Source organism: Artibeus jamaicensis, unplaced genomic scaffold (assembly GCF_021234435.1).
Source record: "Artibeus jamaicensis isolate MK-2021 breed Jamaican fruit bat unplaced genomic scaffold, CSHL_Jam_final contig_519, whole genome shotgun sequence".
NCBI classification, from domain to species: Eukaryota; Metazoa; Chordata; class Mammalia; order Chiroptera; family Phyllostomidae; genus Artibeus; species Artibeus jamaicensis.
In genome coordinates this window covers 47,466,660-47,487,750 of record NW_026521871.1, presented here as the reverse complement: position 1 = coordinate 47,487,750, position 21,091 = coordinate 47,466,660, and the positions used below count along the sequence as shown (strand labels likewise).

Below are 21,091 nucleotides of genomic sequence, written 5' to 3'. Positions count from 1 at the left end.
TTTCTCTTGCTGCTTTTAACATTCTCTCTTTATCTTTGGTCTTGGATAATATAATTATGATGCACCTTGGTGTGTGCTTCCTTGGGTCCAACTTCTTTGGGACTCTGAGCTTTCTGGAAGTCTATTTCCTTTGCCATATTAGGGAAGTTCTCCTTCATTATTTTTTTCAAATAAGTTTTCAATTTCTTGCTCTTCCTTTTCTCCTTCTGGCACCACTGTGATTCAGATGTTGGAACATTTAAAGTTGTCCCAGAGGTTCTTAAGCCTCTCCTCATTTTTTTGAATTTTTGTTTCTTCATTCTGTTCCAGTTGAATGTTTATTTCTTCCTTCTGCTCCAAACCTTTGATTTGAGTCCTGGTTTCCTTTCTTCCACTGTTGATTTTCTATACATTTTCCTTTATTTCACTTTGTATAGCCTTTTCTTCTTCCTCCATTTTACATCCATATTCAACCAGTTCTATGAGCATCCCCATTACCAGTGTTTTATCAGATGTTTTACCTGATTATTAGATGAACTGTGCATCTGGTAGGTTGGCTATCTCTTCATTGTTTAGTTGTAGTTTTTCTGGAGCTTTGATCTGTTCTTTCATTTGGGCCATGTTTTTTTTTTTTTTGGTCTCAGCACACCTGTTATGTAGTAAGGGGCAGAACCTCAGGTATTTGCCAGGGTGGGCACACCCATGTGCGTGGCACAGTATGTGGGGGAGGGCTCCAAGAGGGAGCAGTGCCTCTTGCTTGGCTCTTGGCTGGCTTTCAGTTACTCCCTCCACTACCCACAAGCAAATTGGGCCCTTCTGGTGCTGATTCCTGGGTGGGTGGGCCTGTGTATGTTCTAGGAACCTTTGGGTCTCTCCAGCAAATTCTTCTGTGAGGCTGGAAGTTTCTCCTGCTGCTGCAACCCCCACAGGTTTTTACAGTCAGGTTTTGAGGCTTTATTTCCCCTGTGCTGGAACTCTGGGTTGCGCTGTCTGTCTTGCTCCCCATTTTTCCTCCTGGTTTATCTGCACACAAATGTGGGTCTCCCCATCTGCTGTCTTGCCCAGTCTGGCGGCAAGCCCTCTCCACTCCGGCTGCCCATCTCTGCCCCACCTACTGGTTTGGATGAATGTTTCTTTAACTCCTTTGTTGTCAGACTTCCATACAGTTTGGTTTTTCTGGCAGTTCTGCTTATTTTTTGTTTTAAAATTTGTGATTGTCCTTCTTTTGGTTGTGTGAGGAAGCAAAGTGTATATACCTATGCCTCCCTATTGGCTGGAAGTGATTTTTTAAGATTGTGTAACAGGTTACACAGATTTAGCACCTTAAAACAAGACATCTATTACCCTTGAGTGTCTGTGGGTCAGGATTCTGAGCATGACTGAGTTCTGTCTTCTGCTTAGATTTTAATGAGGCTGCAGTCAAGCAGTTGGCTGGGCTGAATTCTTACTCGGAGATATAGTTGATAAAAGTCTGCTTCCAGGCTCACTTAGGTTTTTGGTAGAATGAATTTCTTTGTGGTTTTAGGACTCTTCATGTTTGTAAAGTCTGCTTTCAGCTCTTAGAGGCAACCTGAGGCTCCTTCGCCGTGGCCTGGTGTGTCCATACATGACTTTCATCAAGCAGCAAAGAGTCTGGAGCAGGTCCGCTAGCTGGACAGTCTTATGTGATGTAACATAATCACGGGAATGACATCTCACAACCTCATTGTATCCTAGTGGTTAGAAGCTAGTCACAAGTCCTGCCCACATTCCTGGGAAGGTGTTTACTTACACCAAGGTGCCGATAGCAGGAGCAGGGATAATGGAGTGGGGCCACTTTAGGGTCTGTCTGCCATAACCGGTTACAAAATAGCACACATTTTACAAACCCATTTTTGTTTATAAAACACATGTGTACAATTAAGAGTATTTCCAGGTGGTGGAAATTAGTGGTTTTTATCATTACTTTTCATTTCTTCATTATTTCCTCCCACTTCCCCTCCCGGCAACATGCCAGTCTTCCAATTTGACATCACTTTTGGGTTTTTATTATAATTAAGCAAATATTGTATACTACTCAGCCAAGTGTTGTATCATGATTGCTTCTTGTTTAACTTTCAGTTTTTTCAGGGGGTGAAGAGATGCTTCTTTTTGCTTAGTTTTCTTTCTTTTTTAAAAGATTTTATTGATTTATTTTTAGAGAGAGGGGGAGGGAGGAAGAAAGAGAGGGAGAGAAACATCGGTGTGTATGGTTGCCTCTTGTGCACCCCCTACTGGGGACCTGGCCTGCAACCAAGTTATGTGCCCTGACTGGGAATCAAACTGGTGACCCCTGGCTTTGCAGTCCAACACTCAGTCCACTGAGCCACACCAGCCAACGCCTTAGTTTTCTATTCACCATATTTTTCCCAAGTCCGCCAACAGATTTTTCAAGTGTTTATTCTATCTGATTTACTTTGAGGAAAATAATTAGTTTATTTGTGAAATATATAGAAATATAAAAACAAAACATAGTTTCTGGAGGAATAATCAAATGAGTATCTGTGGTCACACTGCTTGGATCAAGAAGTTGAATATTACATTTGTGCAGGAGGTTCCCTGTATGTATCCTTTAACGGTATCCCTTCCCCTCCAGGTAATCCCAGTCCCATTTTACATGTTAATAACTCTTTTGGGATCCCTGCTCCCCCCAGCCTTGCAATCTATTTCACTGTCCATATGTGTATTTCTAATCCATATGCTCTTTAATTTTGAAAAACTGAAAATAGCCCTACTACCTTTTTGTGCCTATCAGTGAGGATAGGCTAATCTACTTGAACAGACAACCCCACTCTTTGGTGGTTTAACACAAATTTATGTATCACTCGAAACTCTGCTGCGAGTTGCAAATAGTGGTGAGGAACAGCTTGTTCCACAGAGTCATCCAGGGCCTCAGGCCCCTTTCACTCAGTGACTCTGCTGTCCCTTGGGCCCTCGGAGGCCTTTGCTGAGTTCTCCACATTTGGCTGGCAGATTTGAGGGAGGGTGAAGAGAAGGAGTGTGGTAGATTGCGAGGAAAGTTTGATGGGCCCGGTGTGCACGTGGCATACTTGTGCTCACATTCCATTGGCTAGAAGTTAGTTGTATAGCTGCATGTAATGGTTATGGAGTCTGTAAAATGTAGCATAGCCGTAGGCAGAAAGGGAAAATGGCTTAGTGAACGATAAGCCAATTATCTGCCATAGTATGTGTCAATATGGTGTTTGTTTGTTTGTTTGTTTTTGGAAAAACTGAATAGCAAGTGTAAACCTAGCTATGAAAGGAAAGGTGCGGGTTCCCAGGAGAAGATAAGCTGAACAGAGTCTTCCTTGAACCCGTTCTGGTAAGTCATCGGGAAAGTTAGCTCGCCCTGGGAAACGGTAGGACGCACCACAGCCAGGGCATCTGGCAGAGCTGAATCCTGCCAGCTACTGAGTGTCTGGAAGAGTATGGTTGGGGGAAGTGCCGCTCTGCACGCAGGGTGGGCAGACGTGGGCGGGCAGAAGTGGGCGTGCCGTTGTTTGTGTGGAAAATGACGCGACGATTAGGAACTAGTGACACAAGAATAAACTGTTTTGTGTACTCAACAACTGTACACCCACTTTTGTGTTTTTTGGTTTTAAGTTCATCACTGCAGCTGTCAGGAGGAGGTAAAAGCAAACACTTCTGTGGTGTGAAATAAATGCTCAGCCAGTCTGGGCAATGGGAAGGGGGGTGGCAGGAACTTCCGTCAACATGGGGTTAAGACAAACCAATAAAAACCGGACAAGGTGCACTTTATAGTAAAAGGGAGGTCTCAAAGACTGTGGAGATTTTTAAAAACTTTTTAAAAAAGATTTTATTTATTTATCTTTAGAGGGGAAGGGAAGGAGAGAGGGAGAGAAATATCAGTGTATGGTTGCCACTCATGCGTCCCCTGCTGGGAACTGGCCTGCAACCCAGGCATGTGCCCTGACTGAGAATCAAACCTTGCACCTTTGGTTCGCAGGCCTGTGCTCAATCCACTGAGCTACACCAGCCAGGGCAGGCTGTGGAGATTTTGGTGTTGACATCCCTCCATTATGTCTTTTGAATCACATTGCTTCAATCTGCAGCTTTCTGCCTCCAAAGTCTATGATCCTGCTAGAGATCAATTCTTGTTGCTCCTCTTCCTATTGGGTTTATTTCCTGCTTGCTAAGTTTCCTCTCTTTTGGTTTCCTCTTTTATTTGATGAAGTATGTCTTCTAGTAGCTGATTGACAAATTTCAATCAAAGGGTATAGAAGAAGTGAGCTTTTGGGAGCATGCATGTCTGAAAATATCTTTAATTATCAAGTGGTTCGACTGGGTGTAGATTGTATAGGTTGTCTGTAATTTTTCTTCAGAAATTTGAAGGAATCACTCTAGTCCTCTTGTTTCATAATTACTTTTGGAACTCTGAAGCCATTCTAATTATTAATCCTTTATACCTAACCTGATTTTCCCACCCTTGGAAGCTTGTAAAATCATTCTCATTCCCCCGTTTGAAATTCACTATGATAATTCACTATGAAATACCTTGGTGTGGACTCAGGACCTGTGTTGAACATTTTGTGGGCCCTTCGAATGTGGCAACTCATGTCCTTAATTTCTGGGAAGTTATTTTATGAATGGTATCGTCCGTTTCTGTGTGTGTTGGGGGATGGCATGGTGTTTGGGATGTGCAGGCATGGGAATGGGGAGAGCCTGTTTCTCATTATTTTTATGAAAAGGAGGCACCAAGTGTGGGTATTAGGACTTTTAGTAGTAGAAGTAAATGCATCTTAGGAGGAACTCACTGCATGCGTCTGGATTGGAGTGGCAGTTGGGTGAGCCGCTCTCACAGCTGTGTGTTAGCTCTGCTCTTCTCCGCAGTCATTCCCCATGAACATCGTCCTGACATTGCACTGTGTCTTACCGGCTTCTTTCTCTTATGGGCCTGACTGCTATCTTGCCTACCATTCAGGACATTTCTTTGCCTCTTCTATCTAAGTGAGGTTTAAGCTACACAAAGCTGACCAACAAAAATGACTCAAAAGAGAGAAAATGTGGGCATCTTCCTTTCTCGTATAAAAGTATCTCATGTCACTACTATTTTTTCCGGTGAGCGAGTTGCATGAGTAGAAGGGATCATAGAGGTCTTTAAGGAAAACTTGAAAATTTCAGAGACTTTGGAAAGTGGCTCTTGAGACTTTTGCTCTGATAATAAAAACTTGTAGACTTTGAAGTCGATGTTTTTACCCCCAGAACTTTGAGGACATTAGTAGTTGCTTCTTTATTCTAATTTGAACTATTGATTTGAGTCAGATTTTTAATTTAATTTAATTATTAATTTTTAATTCATTCCAATCAAACCAGCTTTTAATGGTTTATGCATATTTTATAGAAATATATGACCTAGGACAAGTTAAATAACTACTTGTTCACCACAGTATTAGTTAGGGCGATGCTAATAGTTGTGACCACTGAATTTAAAATCTCAAGTTTTATTTTTCTTTATTTAATTATTTTTATTGAATTGATCGGAGCAACACTGGTTAACAAACTTATACAGGTTTCAGGTACACAGTTCCACAGCATCATCTGAGGGTAGGGATGGGAGGAGGTGGAGATTTTTAATTTTAAAGGTTAATCCAATGGTACTCATTCTATTTAAAATTAGCGATGTATTTTTTGTTTACTTAGTATTTCATTATGTTCTCCAGAATGATGGTTAATGTTAAGTCTGTAGAAAATTATGGTTTTGCCAGAGATGGCCAACATAATTTGTTTTTTAATCCTCACCTGAGGATATGTTTTTATTACTTTTAGAGAGGGGAAGAGGGAGGGAGAAAGAGAGAGAGAGAGAGACATTGATTGGTTACTTCCCTGCTTCCTGTACTCATCCCAGTGCGGCCTATGCCCCCGACAGGAGATCGAAACCCCAGCCTAGCTGTGTGCCCTGAGTGGGAATCGAATCCACAGCCTTTTTTGTGTATAGGATGACGCTGTGACCAACTGGGCCACCCAGCATTTTTATGGTCCTACTTTGTTTATTGAAAACCACAACACATTGTGGGATCAAATTAAGAGAAGGTTTTTTAAATTGCAGTTCCCAGTTCCCGTGCCTTTTGTTCACTTAGTTGTCTACCATTCTCAACCAGTTACTTATTAATTTTGGCCAACCCTTATTATAAAAATTTTCAAACATACAGAAAAGTTAATAGAGTTCTACTATGAATATGCATATGCCTGCTATCTGAATTCTACCGTTTTATGTTTTATTATACTTTATCACCTAGCTATCCCCTATATTCATTCCTCCATCTATTATTTCATTTTGGGGGATGTGTTTGAAAAAAAGCCACAGGCAACAGTACACTTCAACCCTCAATATTTCAGTATGTGCATCATTGACCCAAGTTCAGTATTTGTGTAGAGGTCTTTCTCTTTTGAAGTAAAAATTATATATAAAGGCACGCATAGATGTTCAGTATACCATTTAATGGCCACTCTCTTCTATTTTCTTCTAAATCAAGTGATGAACACCCATTATAAAGCCATCCTCCCAAACTTGTGTATTCATTTAGACTTTCAAAAGTATACTTTGAATACTACAATGTACCTTAAATGTTTTTTTATTGTTTACTTTATTATGTAAATATGCTGCATAGTATAATGATTATACATACTATAGGCATTTTTAATTTTTAAAGGCATTTTTTTCCAGATTGTTCCATACTTCAGAACTTCATAGCATGGCAAATGATATCATATAATGCCTGCTGGAGGAAATAACTTGATATTTTTGTTTAGTTAAAAGTATGAAATTGTAAAGAAAGGCAAGGATTGCCCTTTTGTCAATTTCATAAGCTAAATATGCGAAAGAGGTAGTGAATTCAAGACACTGGAAACATTTATGGAGTGCTTTATAGGGTTATTAAGTGGTTGCATTTATGGTAACCTCTCGGGGCCCCAGGCTAACCATGTGGAATCTCTGGGGCAGTTGTCCTGCTCTGTAGACGAAGCGGCCGGGGTGCAGGCAGATGGGCTCAGATCCTCTCACCAGAAATCCCGTCCAGTGGGAACAACTGTAGTCGCATGGAGTCTTTAGTTCCGGTGCCGTTCCAGATACTGCGAATTGCTTATGAATAACTACCAAGTGTTTTATTGTGCAGACCAGTGTTATCTGGAATGACGCCTCTGGTGCAAAGACTTATCATGCCAATGTTTTGAGTTCTCCATGATGAAATACTTAATATAAGGGAACTGCAACTGTCAGTATCCAGACACTGCTTGGTGTGCTGTATTTAGAATGTGACATGCTGACGTTACGTACACATTCTGTTCTCACAAAAGGGAACAGTCTCCTAATTGAAGTGCCACTTAATGTGGCAGAATGCCTGCTTTTCAGAAGTGTGTCATATGAGAAGCGCACGGGGCAAGAGAGAGCTTTATTGATGTATCTGTCTATTGTGGAAGGTTTGTATTCCACAGCCTTCTGTAGGTACTTCTCTCCTTTCCCAGGTAGACCTGTACTTAATGACAAAGCCATCTGGAGAAAATCAGCTTGACGTCGCTCATGCGAAGGGCTTGACAGAATGCAGGCAGTGTTGTCCTGGGCAGGCAGAGGCTCAGCTCTCGGTTTGGTCAGCACCACCGAGGAGAAGCTGCAGGAGGATAACGGGGCTCCCGAGGAAAGTGTTCTTGAGGAAACCTCCTTGGGATGGAAACGTACCGAAAGTCCTTTTACGATCAGAAACTGGTAATAATATATTTGAGTCTACATCCTTATTTTTGTCATTTTGTTGAAAAAGCAGTTTTCCATTGGCTATGCCAGGAATCTTATTTCTTTTAAGGTTTTCCCCATCAGTGTTCTGGAGTTATTAGAAGATAGGTTGCATAGGAGCTGAAAGCCTTGTCGAATGTTTGCCTAGAGTGTAAGTCATACAACTCTTTCAAAAGCACTAGGTTGTTTTTTGAAATAGGTGATGGTTGGTGTGCCTCTTGTGCAGTTGAAAAAGGTGACAGGATCTGGCTGGTTAGTCACACAAACGCCTAGGTTCCCTCTGTAGGTAGGACAAGGAAGACAGACTGGAAGCTGTTCTTTGTCCTGTTCACCCTCTGCCTCTCTCCCCTTTTTTGCCATCTTACTCTCCGGACTGGTTAGTCCGAGGCTTGTCGAAACAGTGTTTTGAGACATTTTTAAGAAAAAATAATTCTCTGTGTAAATCTATATGCAAGGAATACCCTGGCAGGGCTAAGGGCTAGGGCAGTATTAGTTGAGGAAGAAGTAAAATGGATTCTGGGGAAAGAGGAGAAAGAAATATATTCAAAAGTGTACCTACTACCAGCAGTGGCTCCAGATAGTGTGTCTCAGCTGTGTAGTGTATTGTGCCTGATTGGGGTGTGAAACACCTTGGGGCAGTTTATTCTTTACGCCTTGGATTCGAGTGTGTTTATTTTTTTTTTAATGCATGTATGTTTCCCCACTACTATTGAAATTTTAGAGAATCCAGAAGACAAAAAAACGCATCCATAATCCTGTCCGCCTAGTGAAACTACTGGTGCATATACTTCCAGCCAGATCTTTTCTTTTTCTTCTGTAATTATTTTTATGTGTCCGGAATGAGAAAATGCCTATGTCTTTGTCTCCTGCTTCTGTGAAATGTCTTTCATTGCGTCCTTGGGAAGCTGACTGAAGGACAGTTACTGAATGATACCACAGTATGTTAGCTTAATTGTCACCGTAATCTGAAAAGGAACTTTGCATTGCATGCTGCTTTTTTCTCAGTAGGTGACTAATATTTGTACACTGTTACTATTAAGTAAGTGTTGGCCGATCTTTAAAATTGTGCTGAGGATGAGACGGATGGGAGACTAATGAGGAAATTCCTTTGTGCTTTTCAGAAATTATCCTGATTTGTATAGCTTGGATTTTTCAGCTGCTGTTTTCAGACATTTTTTTTTTTTGCTCCCACTTAAATGAGTTCATTTCTTACTTATATTCAGATATATTTTCTATAGCAGAGGAAGACAGTCATTAATCTTCATTCTAAGTGACAAACATAACAAACTAGTTCTATGGGAAATAAGAAATGGTGCCAGAAAAGTGAGAATGGCTGGAATTTTCATTGGAGAAAAGTGTTTTGGAAGAGTGGATTGATTGATAGGGTGGTTCTGTTTTATTTTGACTGAATCAAGTACATTCCTATATAATAAAGTCAATATAATATAGTTTATTCTGTTAGGACAAACTTGAAAATTAATTCGTGAGTCACAGTGTACCGAAGGTTCACTGGTTTATTTTGTTAAAGTTAGGAAAAAAATTTTAAGTTAATGGGTATTTAGCTAAGTGAGCTGTAATGCACAGGAATGTGTATAGGAGAGGGGAAGGTCGTGCAAATTGGGTGCATCCTCTCATGAGAATTTTGTTTTAAAGATTTTATTTGTTTATCTTTAGAGGGGAAGGAGAGAGGGAGAGAAACATCAGTGTATGGGTGCCTTTCATGCATCCCCTGCTGGGAACTGGTCTGAAGGGAACCAGCCTGCAACCCAGGCATGTGCCCTGACTGGGAATCGAACTGTCATGAGAATTTTTAACTTCAGATATGTATCATGTGTTAAAAAGTTAGTTAGATGGTATTTATCATCCTAGTTATTTAATCCTGGAGGGTTAATTTTTCTTCTGTCATAAAAATAGGTCTATAATACTGACAACAATAATGGACCCGACCCGTAAAGTTTTTAATCATCGGCTCATGTTGGTTTTGTTTATCACTGTGTTTGGTAGCCCCCGTAGTACCTGGCACTCAGACATTTGCTGCATGGACAGTGCTGGTTATTGTTAGATTGCAGCATAATAAACTGCATTCGATCTTTTATGTGGTAATGGTTTAATTGGAATTGTTTCTTAAATTACACCAAAGAGCCAAGGTACTTTTCTAACTTTAAGGCACTATATTAAAATTTTTTGAATGTGTTCTTTTAAAGGTTTAAGCTGAATGACTTTTCTGAAAAATGTATTTATTTTTTGCTGTGGAACAGAAATAAATTTTAGAAATAGCTGTAGTAATTTTAAATAAGTAAAAATTAATGTTGACTGCAGTTTTCTGAGGCTAACACATTCTCATAGTTTGCCATGCGTAGTATAATAAAAAGAGTTGGGAGATTTGGGGATTAGTACAAATTCAAATATTCTGAAAATTATTGGAATAATTAAAAAATGAGAAAAAGTAGTTGATGATTAAATTTATATGTAAATACATAAGTATAATTTCTCTCTGTTAAAAGTGAATGTAATAGAAATTAACATTAAAACTGCACAAAGAAAAACATCCTAAATTACTGTTTGTTTGTTTGTTTGTTTTATTTCAGGGCTGGAAACAGACTGAAATCATTGTTCAGAGTTAAGAGAAGATCAAGCAGGCAAGATGGGGACTCCTGGCTCTGGAAGAAAAAGAACACCTGTGAAAGACCGATTTTCTGCAGAAGATGAAGCTTTGAGTAACATCGCCAGAGAGGTGTGTGCACAACACTGACATGTACAGATGAGAATGTTGTAAAATGCTCAGGTCAAAGATATATAGACATTCGTTCATTAAGCTAGTTTCAGAATGTTTACTGCAAATAACATGTATTTGGCTTCTAAAATACAGTATTAGAATAAAATATAGTTGCCATCTCTTTACTTGGATGTCTTTTCAACTCATTTAAAATTAATTTTTCATTTTATTTTTGTGGATTATTTGGGTTCCAGGTACTTGTCCTAATATATTGAAATTCATAATTAATCTTCAGCATTGAAATTTAGGGTAATTAGAATCATGAAGATATGATAGCTATATTACAGATGCTCAATGGGCTATATACAGTTAATATATTCCAGGAGGCACTGTTGTAAATGTTGACAGAAACAACCCTTGTTTGGTATCTGCTTAGATTCAGTGTCTTAGCTGTTTTTTAAAATATTGCATTGGAATTTGTCTGTTTAACTTTTAGCTAGTGACAGGGCTTCTGGAGCATTTTTGCTTCAGTTTGTTGACAACTCAGAAAAAGGAAAAAAAAAAAGCCAAGGGGTGTCACCTATTGAATCACTGGCAACATTTCCTGTTGTACCTTGGAAATTGAAGGTAATTGCTAGCTGTGATTTCTTCGTCAGGTGCCAGCTTTGTTTCAGGCTCTATCTGTAGCTGCAGACCTGACCATAAACTAATCTGATATAAGAATTGCTTACAGTACTGTATTATTAAATCTTTTTTTGTGTGTGTGTGAGAACTATTTTCTCATCACTTCCTCTTTGTTATTCTTAGTAAATAATTCATTTAGAACTGGTGCTGTTTCCTTTTGACATATTACAGTCTTTTTCGGCCCAGCTCATTGTTACATTTTCCCTTTTATAAAGTACTCAATTAACTTTTGAGTTAGAAGTCAAATTTTGTAGAATATTTGAAGCAAAGAAAGCAATCTGAAAACTGATGACAAAACTTATATTGCTTTAACAAAATTCAAACAGTGAGATATTTTTAGATAAAAAGGTAAAGGATATTTAAAAATGAAATAAAATAGCCATTACTTTACAACAATATTAAGTATTTGCATGAATGAAGTATTTTGGAAGCCACATAGTTTTAATTTAAAATCGAAAATATTCAAAATGTTTACTTCCAAATTTGGAGGGCTATCCCCAGATTTCTGTAAGAGGAGAGAATACCAGTACCTTCTAGCCTGTTTTTGTACTGTCATTAAGTATTTGAATTTTTTTTTTAGGGTATGTTGCTTCATTTACAAAATTGAGTAGCATTCTAACACCTGACACTTAAGTACTTACTATGTGACAAACACTATTTTGAGTATTTAAAATGCATTAATTAATTTAATGCTCACAAAAGCCTGAGGTTGGTTTTATTATTACCTTCATTTTACAGATGAAGAAACCATTGCACAGAAAACTTCAGTAACTTCCTTAAGGTCACATAGCTGGGAAATAGCCGAGCTCAGATTGAGACAAATGCACTTTGACTCCAAAAACTGAGCCTTTCACTACTTGCTCTGCTATACTGTTTCTGAATCGCGTCTGACTCCTTCATTAATAGCTTGTTTTTCTATAATTTTTCATGATTTTGAAAGAAGTTTCATATCTTGGGCCTCATAATAACCTTATGAGTTGGGTAGGATAGGTGTTATTATTAGCCTTATTTACAGATGAGGAAACAGATGAAGCTGAGAGATAAATGTCAAAAAGGTTGTTTCCGTATCTTGGCTATTGTAAATAGTGCTGCAGCGAACATGGGGGTGTATGTATCTTTTCAAGTTAGTGTTTTTGTTTTCATCAGATAAATACTTAGGAATGAAATTGCTGACCATAGGGGAGTTCCATTGTATTTTATTTTCTTTCTTTCATTCAGTCATTTGTTCATTTATTCCTCGCTTGAGGATTTGATTTTAGAGAGGGGTGGGGGAGAAAGGGGGTGGGAAAAGAACATGGATGTGAGGGAGACACCAGTGGGTTGCCTTTCGTATGCAACCTGGCCAGGGCGTTCTATTTGTAATTATTTGAGGAACCTGTATACTGTTTCATAGTGGCTGCACCAATTTTTATTTTCACCAGTTGCTCCTAATAGTTCTACAAGGTGTGAGGTGATACCTCATTATGGTTTTGATCTGCATTTTCCTGGTGATCAGTGATGTTGACCACCTTTTCATGGATCTGTGTTGGCTGTCAGTATGTCGTCTTTGGAAAAATGTTTATTCAGATCCTTTGCCCAATTTTTAATTGGATTGTTTGTTTTCTGAGTTGCACGAGTTCTTTACATATTTTGGATGGTAACCCCTTATCAGGTATATGCAAATATTTTCTCTCATTCCATAGATTGCCTTTTCATTTTGTCAGTGCTTTCCTTTGCTGTGCAGAAGCTTTTTAGTTTGATGTAGTCTACTTTTTTGTTTTTGCTTCTGTTGCCTTTGCTTTTGGTGTCAAATCCAAAAAACCATCACCAAGTTCGATATCAGGGAGCTTACTACTTTTATTTTCTTCTGGAAGTTTTATGGCTTTTGCTTATTTAATAACTGTACCACACACAGTTACTACGTTATTACTGACTGTGTTCCCTATGCTGTACTTCACATCCCCATGACTGTTTATAACTTCCAGTCTGTACTTGTCAATCCCTTCACCTTTCCCACCCAGTCCCACAACCCCCTCCTTTCTGGCAGCCATTAGTCTGTTCGCTGTGTCTGTGAGTCTGTTTCTATATTGTTTGTTGTTTATGTTGTTCTTTAGATTCCACATACAACAAGTGAAATTGTGTGGTATTTGTCTTTTGCTAACTGACTTACTTCCCTTAGCATAATAACCTCTAGGCCCATCCATGTTGTCGCAGATGGTAAGATTTTGTTCTTTTAAATGGCCAAGTACTATCCCATTGTAAGTATCACCACAGCTTTTTTTCTCCACTCATCTGTTGATGGACACTTGGGCTGCTTCCATAGCTTGGCTATTGTAAATAACACTGTAATGAACATGGAGGGGGGGCGTATATTTTTTCAATTTAGTGTTTTGGGTTCCTTCACATAATATCCAGAAGTGGAATCACTGGGTCATAAGGCAGTTCTATTTTTAATTTTTTGAGGAACACCATACTGTTTTCCATAGTGGCTACACCAGTCTCCATCCCCACCAACAGTGCATGAGGGTTCCCCTTTCTGCACATCCTTGAGACACGGTCGTTTTTTGATTTGTTGATGATAGCCATTCTGACAGGTGTGAAGTGATATCTCGTTGTGGTTTTAATATGCATTTCTCTAGTGATTAGTTTAGTGACTTTAAGCATCTTTTCATATGTCTATTGGCCATCTATATGTCCTCTTTGGAGAACTCATTTAGAACCTTGGCCCATTTTTTTAATTGGGTTGTTTGTTTTGGAATTGAGTTGTATGAGTTCTTTATAAATTTTGGTTATTAAACTGTTATCAGATGTATCACTGGCAAATATGTTCTCTTATTCAGTGGGTTATCTTTTTATTTTATTGATGATTTTCTTTGCTGTGCAAAACTGTTTAGTCTGCACATTTGTTTACTTTTTCTTTTGTTTCCTTTGCCTGAGAAGATGATCAGAAAATATTACTAAGAAAAATATCTGAGATACTGCTGCCTGTGTTTTTTCTAGGATTTTTATGGTATCAAGTCTTACATTTAAGTCTTTAACCATTGCATTTATTTTTGTACCTGGTGGAAGGTGTCTATTTTCATTTTTTTTTGCATGTGTCCAGTTTTCCCAACACCATTTATTGAAGAGACTGTCTTTACCCCGTTGTATGTTCTTGCCTCCTTTGTCAAATATTGACCATATAGGCATGGGTTTATTTCTGGGCTCTCTGTTCTGTTCCATTGATCTACATACATGTTTTTATGCCAGTACTTTGCTGTTTAGATTACTATGGCCTCGTAGTATAGCTTGATATCAAGTAGTTTGATTCATCCAACTTTGTTCTTCTTTCTCAAGATTGCAGTAGCCATTGGGGGTCTTTTGTAGGTCCATAAAATTTTTGGAATATTTGTTTTAAATCTGTGAAATATGCCATTGGAATCTTGATAGGAATTGTGTTGAATCTAAAGATTACTTTGGTAGTATAGACATTTTATTGATGTTAATTTTTCTTATCCATGAACATGGTATATGCTTCCACTTATTTGTATCTTTTTCAGTTACTTTCATCAGTGTCTTATAATTTTTCTGAGTAGCTATGTTTTTTTACGTCCTCGGTTAAGTTTATTGGTAGGCTGTTTTTGTTTTATTTTTTTTTAAGTAATGCAGTTTTAAATAGGATTGTTTTCTGAATTTCCCTTTCTGATAGTTCATTATTGATGTATAAAAATGCACTCTAGTTCTGGACATTTATTTTGTGTCCTGCTATTGTACTGAATTTATTTATCAGTTCCAGAAGTTTTTGGTGGAATCTTTGAGGGAAAATGGCCTTCTCCTAGAGCCCTGCAGCTCAGTCTGTCCCAGATAGTGCCTGGGCCTCTTGAAGAGTCCAGGCTGCCCAGGGAAGAGCTGCAGGGACCCCGGAGGGTGGGGCTGGAGGACCTGGGGTGAGTGCGAGGCACTGGTCGGGCTTGTGGGAAGTTGGGGGGAGAGGCCCTCGCCCCAGAGTCACACAACTCAGTCTGTCCTGGTTTCTGCCTGAACCTCCTACAATGCTTCATCTTGGCAGGCTGGTCTGCCAAGTTCAGGAGGGTGGGACTGCTGGGTCTTTGTGTGGCAGAGGTGCTGGTCAGGTTCACGGCAAGGTGGGGGAAATGCCCCCACCTTAGAGCCACACAGCTGAGTCACTGACATCCTCTGAGTCCCTCTGGACCCCTACACCCTGGGTCCAGGGAGTCGACTCCTTGGCAGAGTGGGAGTTGCCATGGAGTCTGGAGGATTGGGCTGTTGTCCCCTAGGCCAGGGGTGTCAAACTCATTTTCACTGGGGGCCACATCAGCCTCCCGGTTACCTTTGAAGGGCTGAATGTAATTTTAGGACCGTCTAAATGTAACTGCTCCGTAATAGTTAAGTGAGAACTCGGCGCTGCCACCGCATAGAAATAAGGTCCCGGGCCAGGTAAAACAAGGTGGGGTGCTGGATTCTGCCCTCGGGCCCTGTGTTTGCCACCTGTGCCCTAGGCTGATGCCCTGTGGAAGGGGGTGCTCCACCCAAGAGAAGTGGTGTCTGTGGTGTGGGAGAAGGACTCAGCACAGTGATCCTGGTGGTTGTCCATTCTGCTCTCTTCCACAAACTCCAGTCTGTCCTCCTGTGGCTCTACCCCGCTTTGGCCTCCCTCTGCTGGAGACCAGGGTGAGTGGCTGCAAATGTGATTTTGTGTACTGGCCCTTTAAGAGGGTGCCTGGGTTTCTAGCTGACTCCTGTCTCTCCCTGACTGACAGAATCCCTGTGCATTTTCATAGCCAGATGTTGTGTGAGCTCCTCTTCCTAGCTCTGGTGCTCTGGGCTGGGGACCCCAGTGTACAGTTGAGACCCCTTGCTCCTAAGGGGAACCTCTGCAGCTGAGATAGCCTTCCAGATTCTTAGCTGCTGCCTGTGGGAGCTGGGCCAGCCCTTTCATGTCTCTGCCCTTCCTACCAGGCTTAATGTGGCTTCTGTAAATCCTTGGTTGGAAGACTTCTGTTCAGCTAGTCTTGAGTTGGTTATTAAGGTTGACTGTTGTGTTTTAGTTATAATCCCTTTGGCCCTGGGCGGAGGTGAATGTAACTTCCACTCACTCTGTAACCATCTTGGCTCTCTTTTGCTTAATTTTTGACCTGATGATCTGAAAGTCTTTCCACCTCTAAAATTCTGTGATTTCTTTCAAAGTCCAGAGTCCAAAGAAAATTCATGCTCATAATGCAGTTCTCTTAAATCTAAAGAATCACTGACAGGCATAGAAGTTGATTATCTTTTACAAACACTGGAGTCCAGCAAATAGTGTTCAGGGACTTTTATGTTGAGCAGAATTTACATGTGTGCATATTCAGTGCTTAAACCTACTTGTGAGAATAAGGAAGAAAGGAAGCTCTATGGCTGGTTAACATTTGTGGCCACTAGAAGTTTGGCATTTCGTTTTTTAAAATAGCTTTATTGAAGTATAATTCACGCAACATAATTTACCCATTTGAAGTATGTAACTCAAATATACCAATGGTTTTTGTTCTGTTACATTATTAATTTTTAAAATTTGTTAAAATATATATAACAAAATTTGCTATTTTAACCATTTTGAAGTCTACAGTGTAGTGGCATTAATTACACTCACTGTGTTGTGTAACCATCACCACTATTTCTAAAATCTTTTCATCACCCCACACCGATATTATGTTGCCATTAAGCAATAACTTCCCACTTCCCTTTTCTAGCCCCTGGTAACTTTTAGTCTACTTTATGTCTCTTGCATTTGACTATTCTAGATATTTCACATATGTGGGATTTTACAGTATTTCTTTTTTTTTTGGTCTGGCTTACTTTATTTAGCATCATGTCTTCAAGGTCTGTTCACATTCTAGCATGTATCAGAACTTCTTGCCTCCCCCACCCCTTTTAAATGACTTCATTCCTTTAAATTGCTGAATAATATTTCACTGTATGTATGTCCTACATCTTGTTTATCCATTTATTTGTTAATGGACACTTGATTAGATTTTATTTTGTTGTCTGAAGAGGTAACAGCCGCCCTAGGCACCTAGCAATGAGAAGCGAAATTGTGTGGTTTGTGGTTATGGACTAGCAGCCTGAGAAGGATGCAAAGAGAAGAATTGTGCTTAGTTTCAAAGACACTGTTCCAGGGGGAGGCAGGACTGTGTGTGTCTGTGGGTGATTAGTTTTAAGGGACTTCAGGACTTGAAAACAGAATTCCGCCATTATTCTGAACATGTATAACTTTTGAATAAATAATTCCTTTCCTTTTCATAAGAAAAGAAAAAGATACTGTCCATTGTTATTATTTAATGGAATGACAATTGTAATCGCTTGATAGAGCTGATGATCTCATGGTTATTTTGTTCTTTTTATTTGAATAGTGTGTTCATTTTTAGGCCATGGCAAATTAAGGATAAAAAAACTTACCAAAAGGATAGCAGCTTTTAAAAATGCAAAGAATTATCATAATCAGCAATAATTAAGAGCATTAATACCGTCTTTCATTTGGGAATGGAGTTTTAACAGAACATGCCTTTTGAGTGTCATTTGTTCAGTGTTTATCGAGCATCTGCTCTTCACAGATGTGTTAGGTACAGAGGATATGGAATGGGCAGGAAATAGCTTGGTCATTTCCCTTATGCAGCTTAGATTCTAGAGAAGACAATAGATGCTAAGCAAGTAAGTACCTAATGCACTAGCTTTTCAATTTTCAGTTCCGCTTGTCTTTCAAAATTAGTGTTTACATTTAGCATCTATTCGAAAGCTGTGATTGTCAGTGTGTATCATAATTAGTGGCATTCTTAGAATTAGGGAACATGGTACTGTATTTATTTACAACTGTGTTAAGTGTTTTGAGTAAACAGTAAATGGTTTCATTACAGAGTGTGCGGCAGGGGAAGGCTTCCCTGAGGAAGCGCCCTCTTCCCTGAGTTTTGAAAGTTGGGTGGAATCTTCAGGGGAAAGGGAGTTGTCGGTGTTGGGAAGAGCTTTCCAGTCAGAAGACTGACAAGCTTTTGAGGCTGAAAGAGCATTGAGAATTCAAAGATTAACAAAAATAACACCTAACATCACTGAGCTCTTGTTATGTACCAGGCACTGCTCTAAGTTAAATGCATTTAATCCTCACACTGGCTCGGTTTTGGCTCGTGCATCTGGGTAGATAGAGTGGGGAGGAGGGGTGAGGAGGAAGACTGTGAATTTGTGTTGGCGTTTGTTCAGGCGCCCGCAAGGCCCTGAAGTGAAGACTTTGAAGAGGCAGTTTGGGGATATAGATTGAGGAGTGAAAGGAGAGGGCTTGGCTGAAGATAACCTTTGAGACTTGTTGGCATGTAGAAGGTAATTTAAATCAAGGGTGTGGGTGAGATTGTTTAGGGAGGAAGTATGGAGTTGAAGGGAATCACTCCTCAGGCTGAGCCTTAAAGAGGTCTGAGATTTCAAAGTCAAGTCTCAAGTCTTTCTTAATTCTGACACTTTTTTGGTCGTTGTATGTGTTAGTTTCAGATCGTTCTGTGCAGATGGAATTTGTCTGAAAAAGTAACTTCATAGGAGGCAGAATTACTCTTATTTAAAATAACTTTTTTTCCCTACTGGTGTAGTTCAGTGGGTTGGGCATTGTCTCACAAACCGAAAGGTCGATGGTTCAATTCCCAGTCAGGGCACATGCCTGGGTTGCAGGCTGGGTTCCCAGTTGGGGGTGCACAAGAGGCAACCAGACATTGATGTTTTACTCCCTGTCTTTCTCCCTCACTTCTCCTTTCTCTAAAAATACATAAATAATATCTTTTAAAAACAAACAACCAAACAAAAAAATTTTTTTTAGCCCTTGCCCAAGGAGAGATATATATATATATATTGACTTGAGAGAGAAAGTGGGAGAGAGAGAGAATCATTGATGTGCAAGAGAAACATCAGTTGGTTGCCTCCATATGCACCTGGAACCTGCAACCGAGGTATATGCCCTGACCGAGAGTCAAACCCATGGCCTGTCGGTGTGTGGGACAATGCTCCAACTAACTGAACCACACTGGTCAGGGCATAAAACACCTTTAACTGTTCAGTGATGGTACATGAAAATTTATAAAGGTTATGAAATCTGAGTTTTTTTTCAGAATGATAAAAAGTGAATTTGTTTCTTTCCATTTCTCCCCAGTTAAAAAAAAAATCAAAATAATCCCTCTTACCTCTTTTATTAGACACATCCTTTGAAAGAGTCAGTCCAAGTTGTTCTGTAGTCATCTGGGATTTCTTCTATTGGCATCAGTGCCTGATTTCAGCCAGTGCCCATCAAGGACAGACCTCTCTCCATTTTCTTCCCCCATCTACTCACTGGCACTAAGGCAGAGGAGGTGTGGCTGGGGCAGCACTCTCTTCCGGCTGCCTGCCCCTCACCCCCATGCCCAGCCCGGCCCTGGCTCTGTGATGGCCAGGGTCGTTCTCAGCCTCTCTCTGGTCCTTGATTTGCCCCTCTAACCAGAATTAAGGGAGGATTATTAAACCCTAAGACTTAGTTTTGTATCAGTGTTATTGAAAAAAATATTTGGTATAATCACTGCTATAACCTTCACCATCACTGTGACTTACAAGAATTTGGATTTAAAAAATTCTAATAGTACAATATCACTAACCTAAATGTGAAGATAATACTGGCAACACCTTTCCATCTCAGGACACCTGCTAAAACCAGTTCACATTTTCTGCTGTGGTTGGATGCGTCATCACAGATTCAGAGTTCGTTTTCTTGTGCTGTCTTTTTATTAGGTTCTTTTTAGACCTCAGTAATAGAGTCTTCAATTTTAAGTTTCCTCACTCATTCCAAAAGAATATTTTGCTATCAAAAGGTATTTGAATAAAAGGCAGATGTAGTTGTTTGACATCAGAAGAAAGTGGGTTAAAAATCCCTCAATTTTATCTTAATACATGTCAGTGCTTATGCTCAGAAAAATTTCAATATTTGGTCTTTACCTATCAAAAGCTTTAAGAAAGGTAGTTAGTTAAACATAATTACATTGTAAAATTGAAGGGAAATGGTACCTAAGATTTTCTACTAAAGGGTTGTTGCTAGGATATTGAGTGATGATTTTTGTTTGTTAGTTTGGAAACCATAGCAACACAATAAATATTATGTCTCTTAATTTGTCTTTCAGGGTTCTTTGGGCATGAGTGCCATGGAAGAATAAACAAAATTAAACAGTAAACTCTGAGTCTTAGCTACTTAAATTAGTCATTTGCCTTGAATGTTTCACTTTCCTAGAATCTTTTATTCTAGATTTGCTGGAATGAAAGCTGAGTCTCTGAAGGTCCAGATTACTCCCATCTCTGTCACTCACGCCAGTTGCATGGGTTTCTGGTATGTGCGTGCATGCAGGCTGGCAACGCCAGACTCAGTTCAGTTCAGTGCGTTTCTGTCAAATTATAAAAATTTGATTTGCTCTCTGTAACACTGTCACATGATCTCAGTAGGGCAGACGTTTTAAAACTAGAGGTTCTCCTTCTTATAAAGACACTTGAGTGTGCATTTTCATGTATTGCTCTTTCTGGAAAATATTAAATGCCAAACAGTTTTGGTAATAAGTATCCATGAGTCCACCACCCAGCATTAACTGACGTCAACATTTTGTGACAGTTGGTTCTGATGTTTTCTTCAAAAAGCCAGATAGGCAGGAAGGGGAAAGAAGACATTACAAACCAACTTTAGGGCCCTTTGTTTCACTGTCTACCCACCCAGGCCTATCCACCCATCACAACAGGGGCCACTTTAAATTAGTAAAATAATAAGATATCCTTCCTGTCCAAGTTCTACGAGTTCTAATACCTATCTCAGTTGTTTTATGGGTTTTTGTGTATTGTTTCCTAAGCACTCTGCAGGCACAGGGGTGTGAAACAACTAGGACCAGGTGAGAAACTGCCAGAGTAGTAGCTCGGTGTGGATGGAGAGAGGCTGGGGCGGGAAGCTCAGCCCCAGTGTT

At 39.6% G+C, this 21,091-nt stretch overlaps 1 protein-coding gene across 23 annotated transcripts in view; it reads left to right on the top strand.

The window, feature by feature from the left end:
- Positions 1-21,091, top strand: part of LRRFIP2 (LRR binding FLII interacting protein 2) — a 101,334-nt gene that overhangs the window by 9,564 nt on the left and 70,679 nt on the right. For 21 of the 23 annotated variants that reach the window (XM_037148272.2, XM_053669415.1, XM_053669413.1 and 18 more), the window contains exon 2: positions 10,330-10,475. In XM_037148272.2, the coding sequence (XP_037004167.1) occupies positions 10,386-10,475 (90 nt within the window). In that variant the 5' untranslated portion in view covers positions 10,330-10,385. Of the gene's footprint in view, positions 1-7,360; positions 7,435-7,491; positions 7,718-10,329; positions 10,476-21,091 lie in introns of those variants that run through there. The other 2 variants (XM_053669399.1, XM_053669398.1) reach the window with 2 other exon arrangements.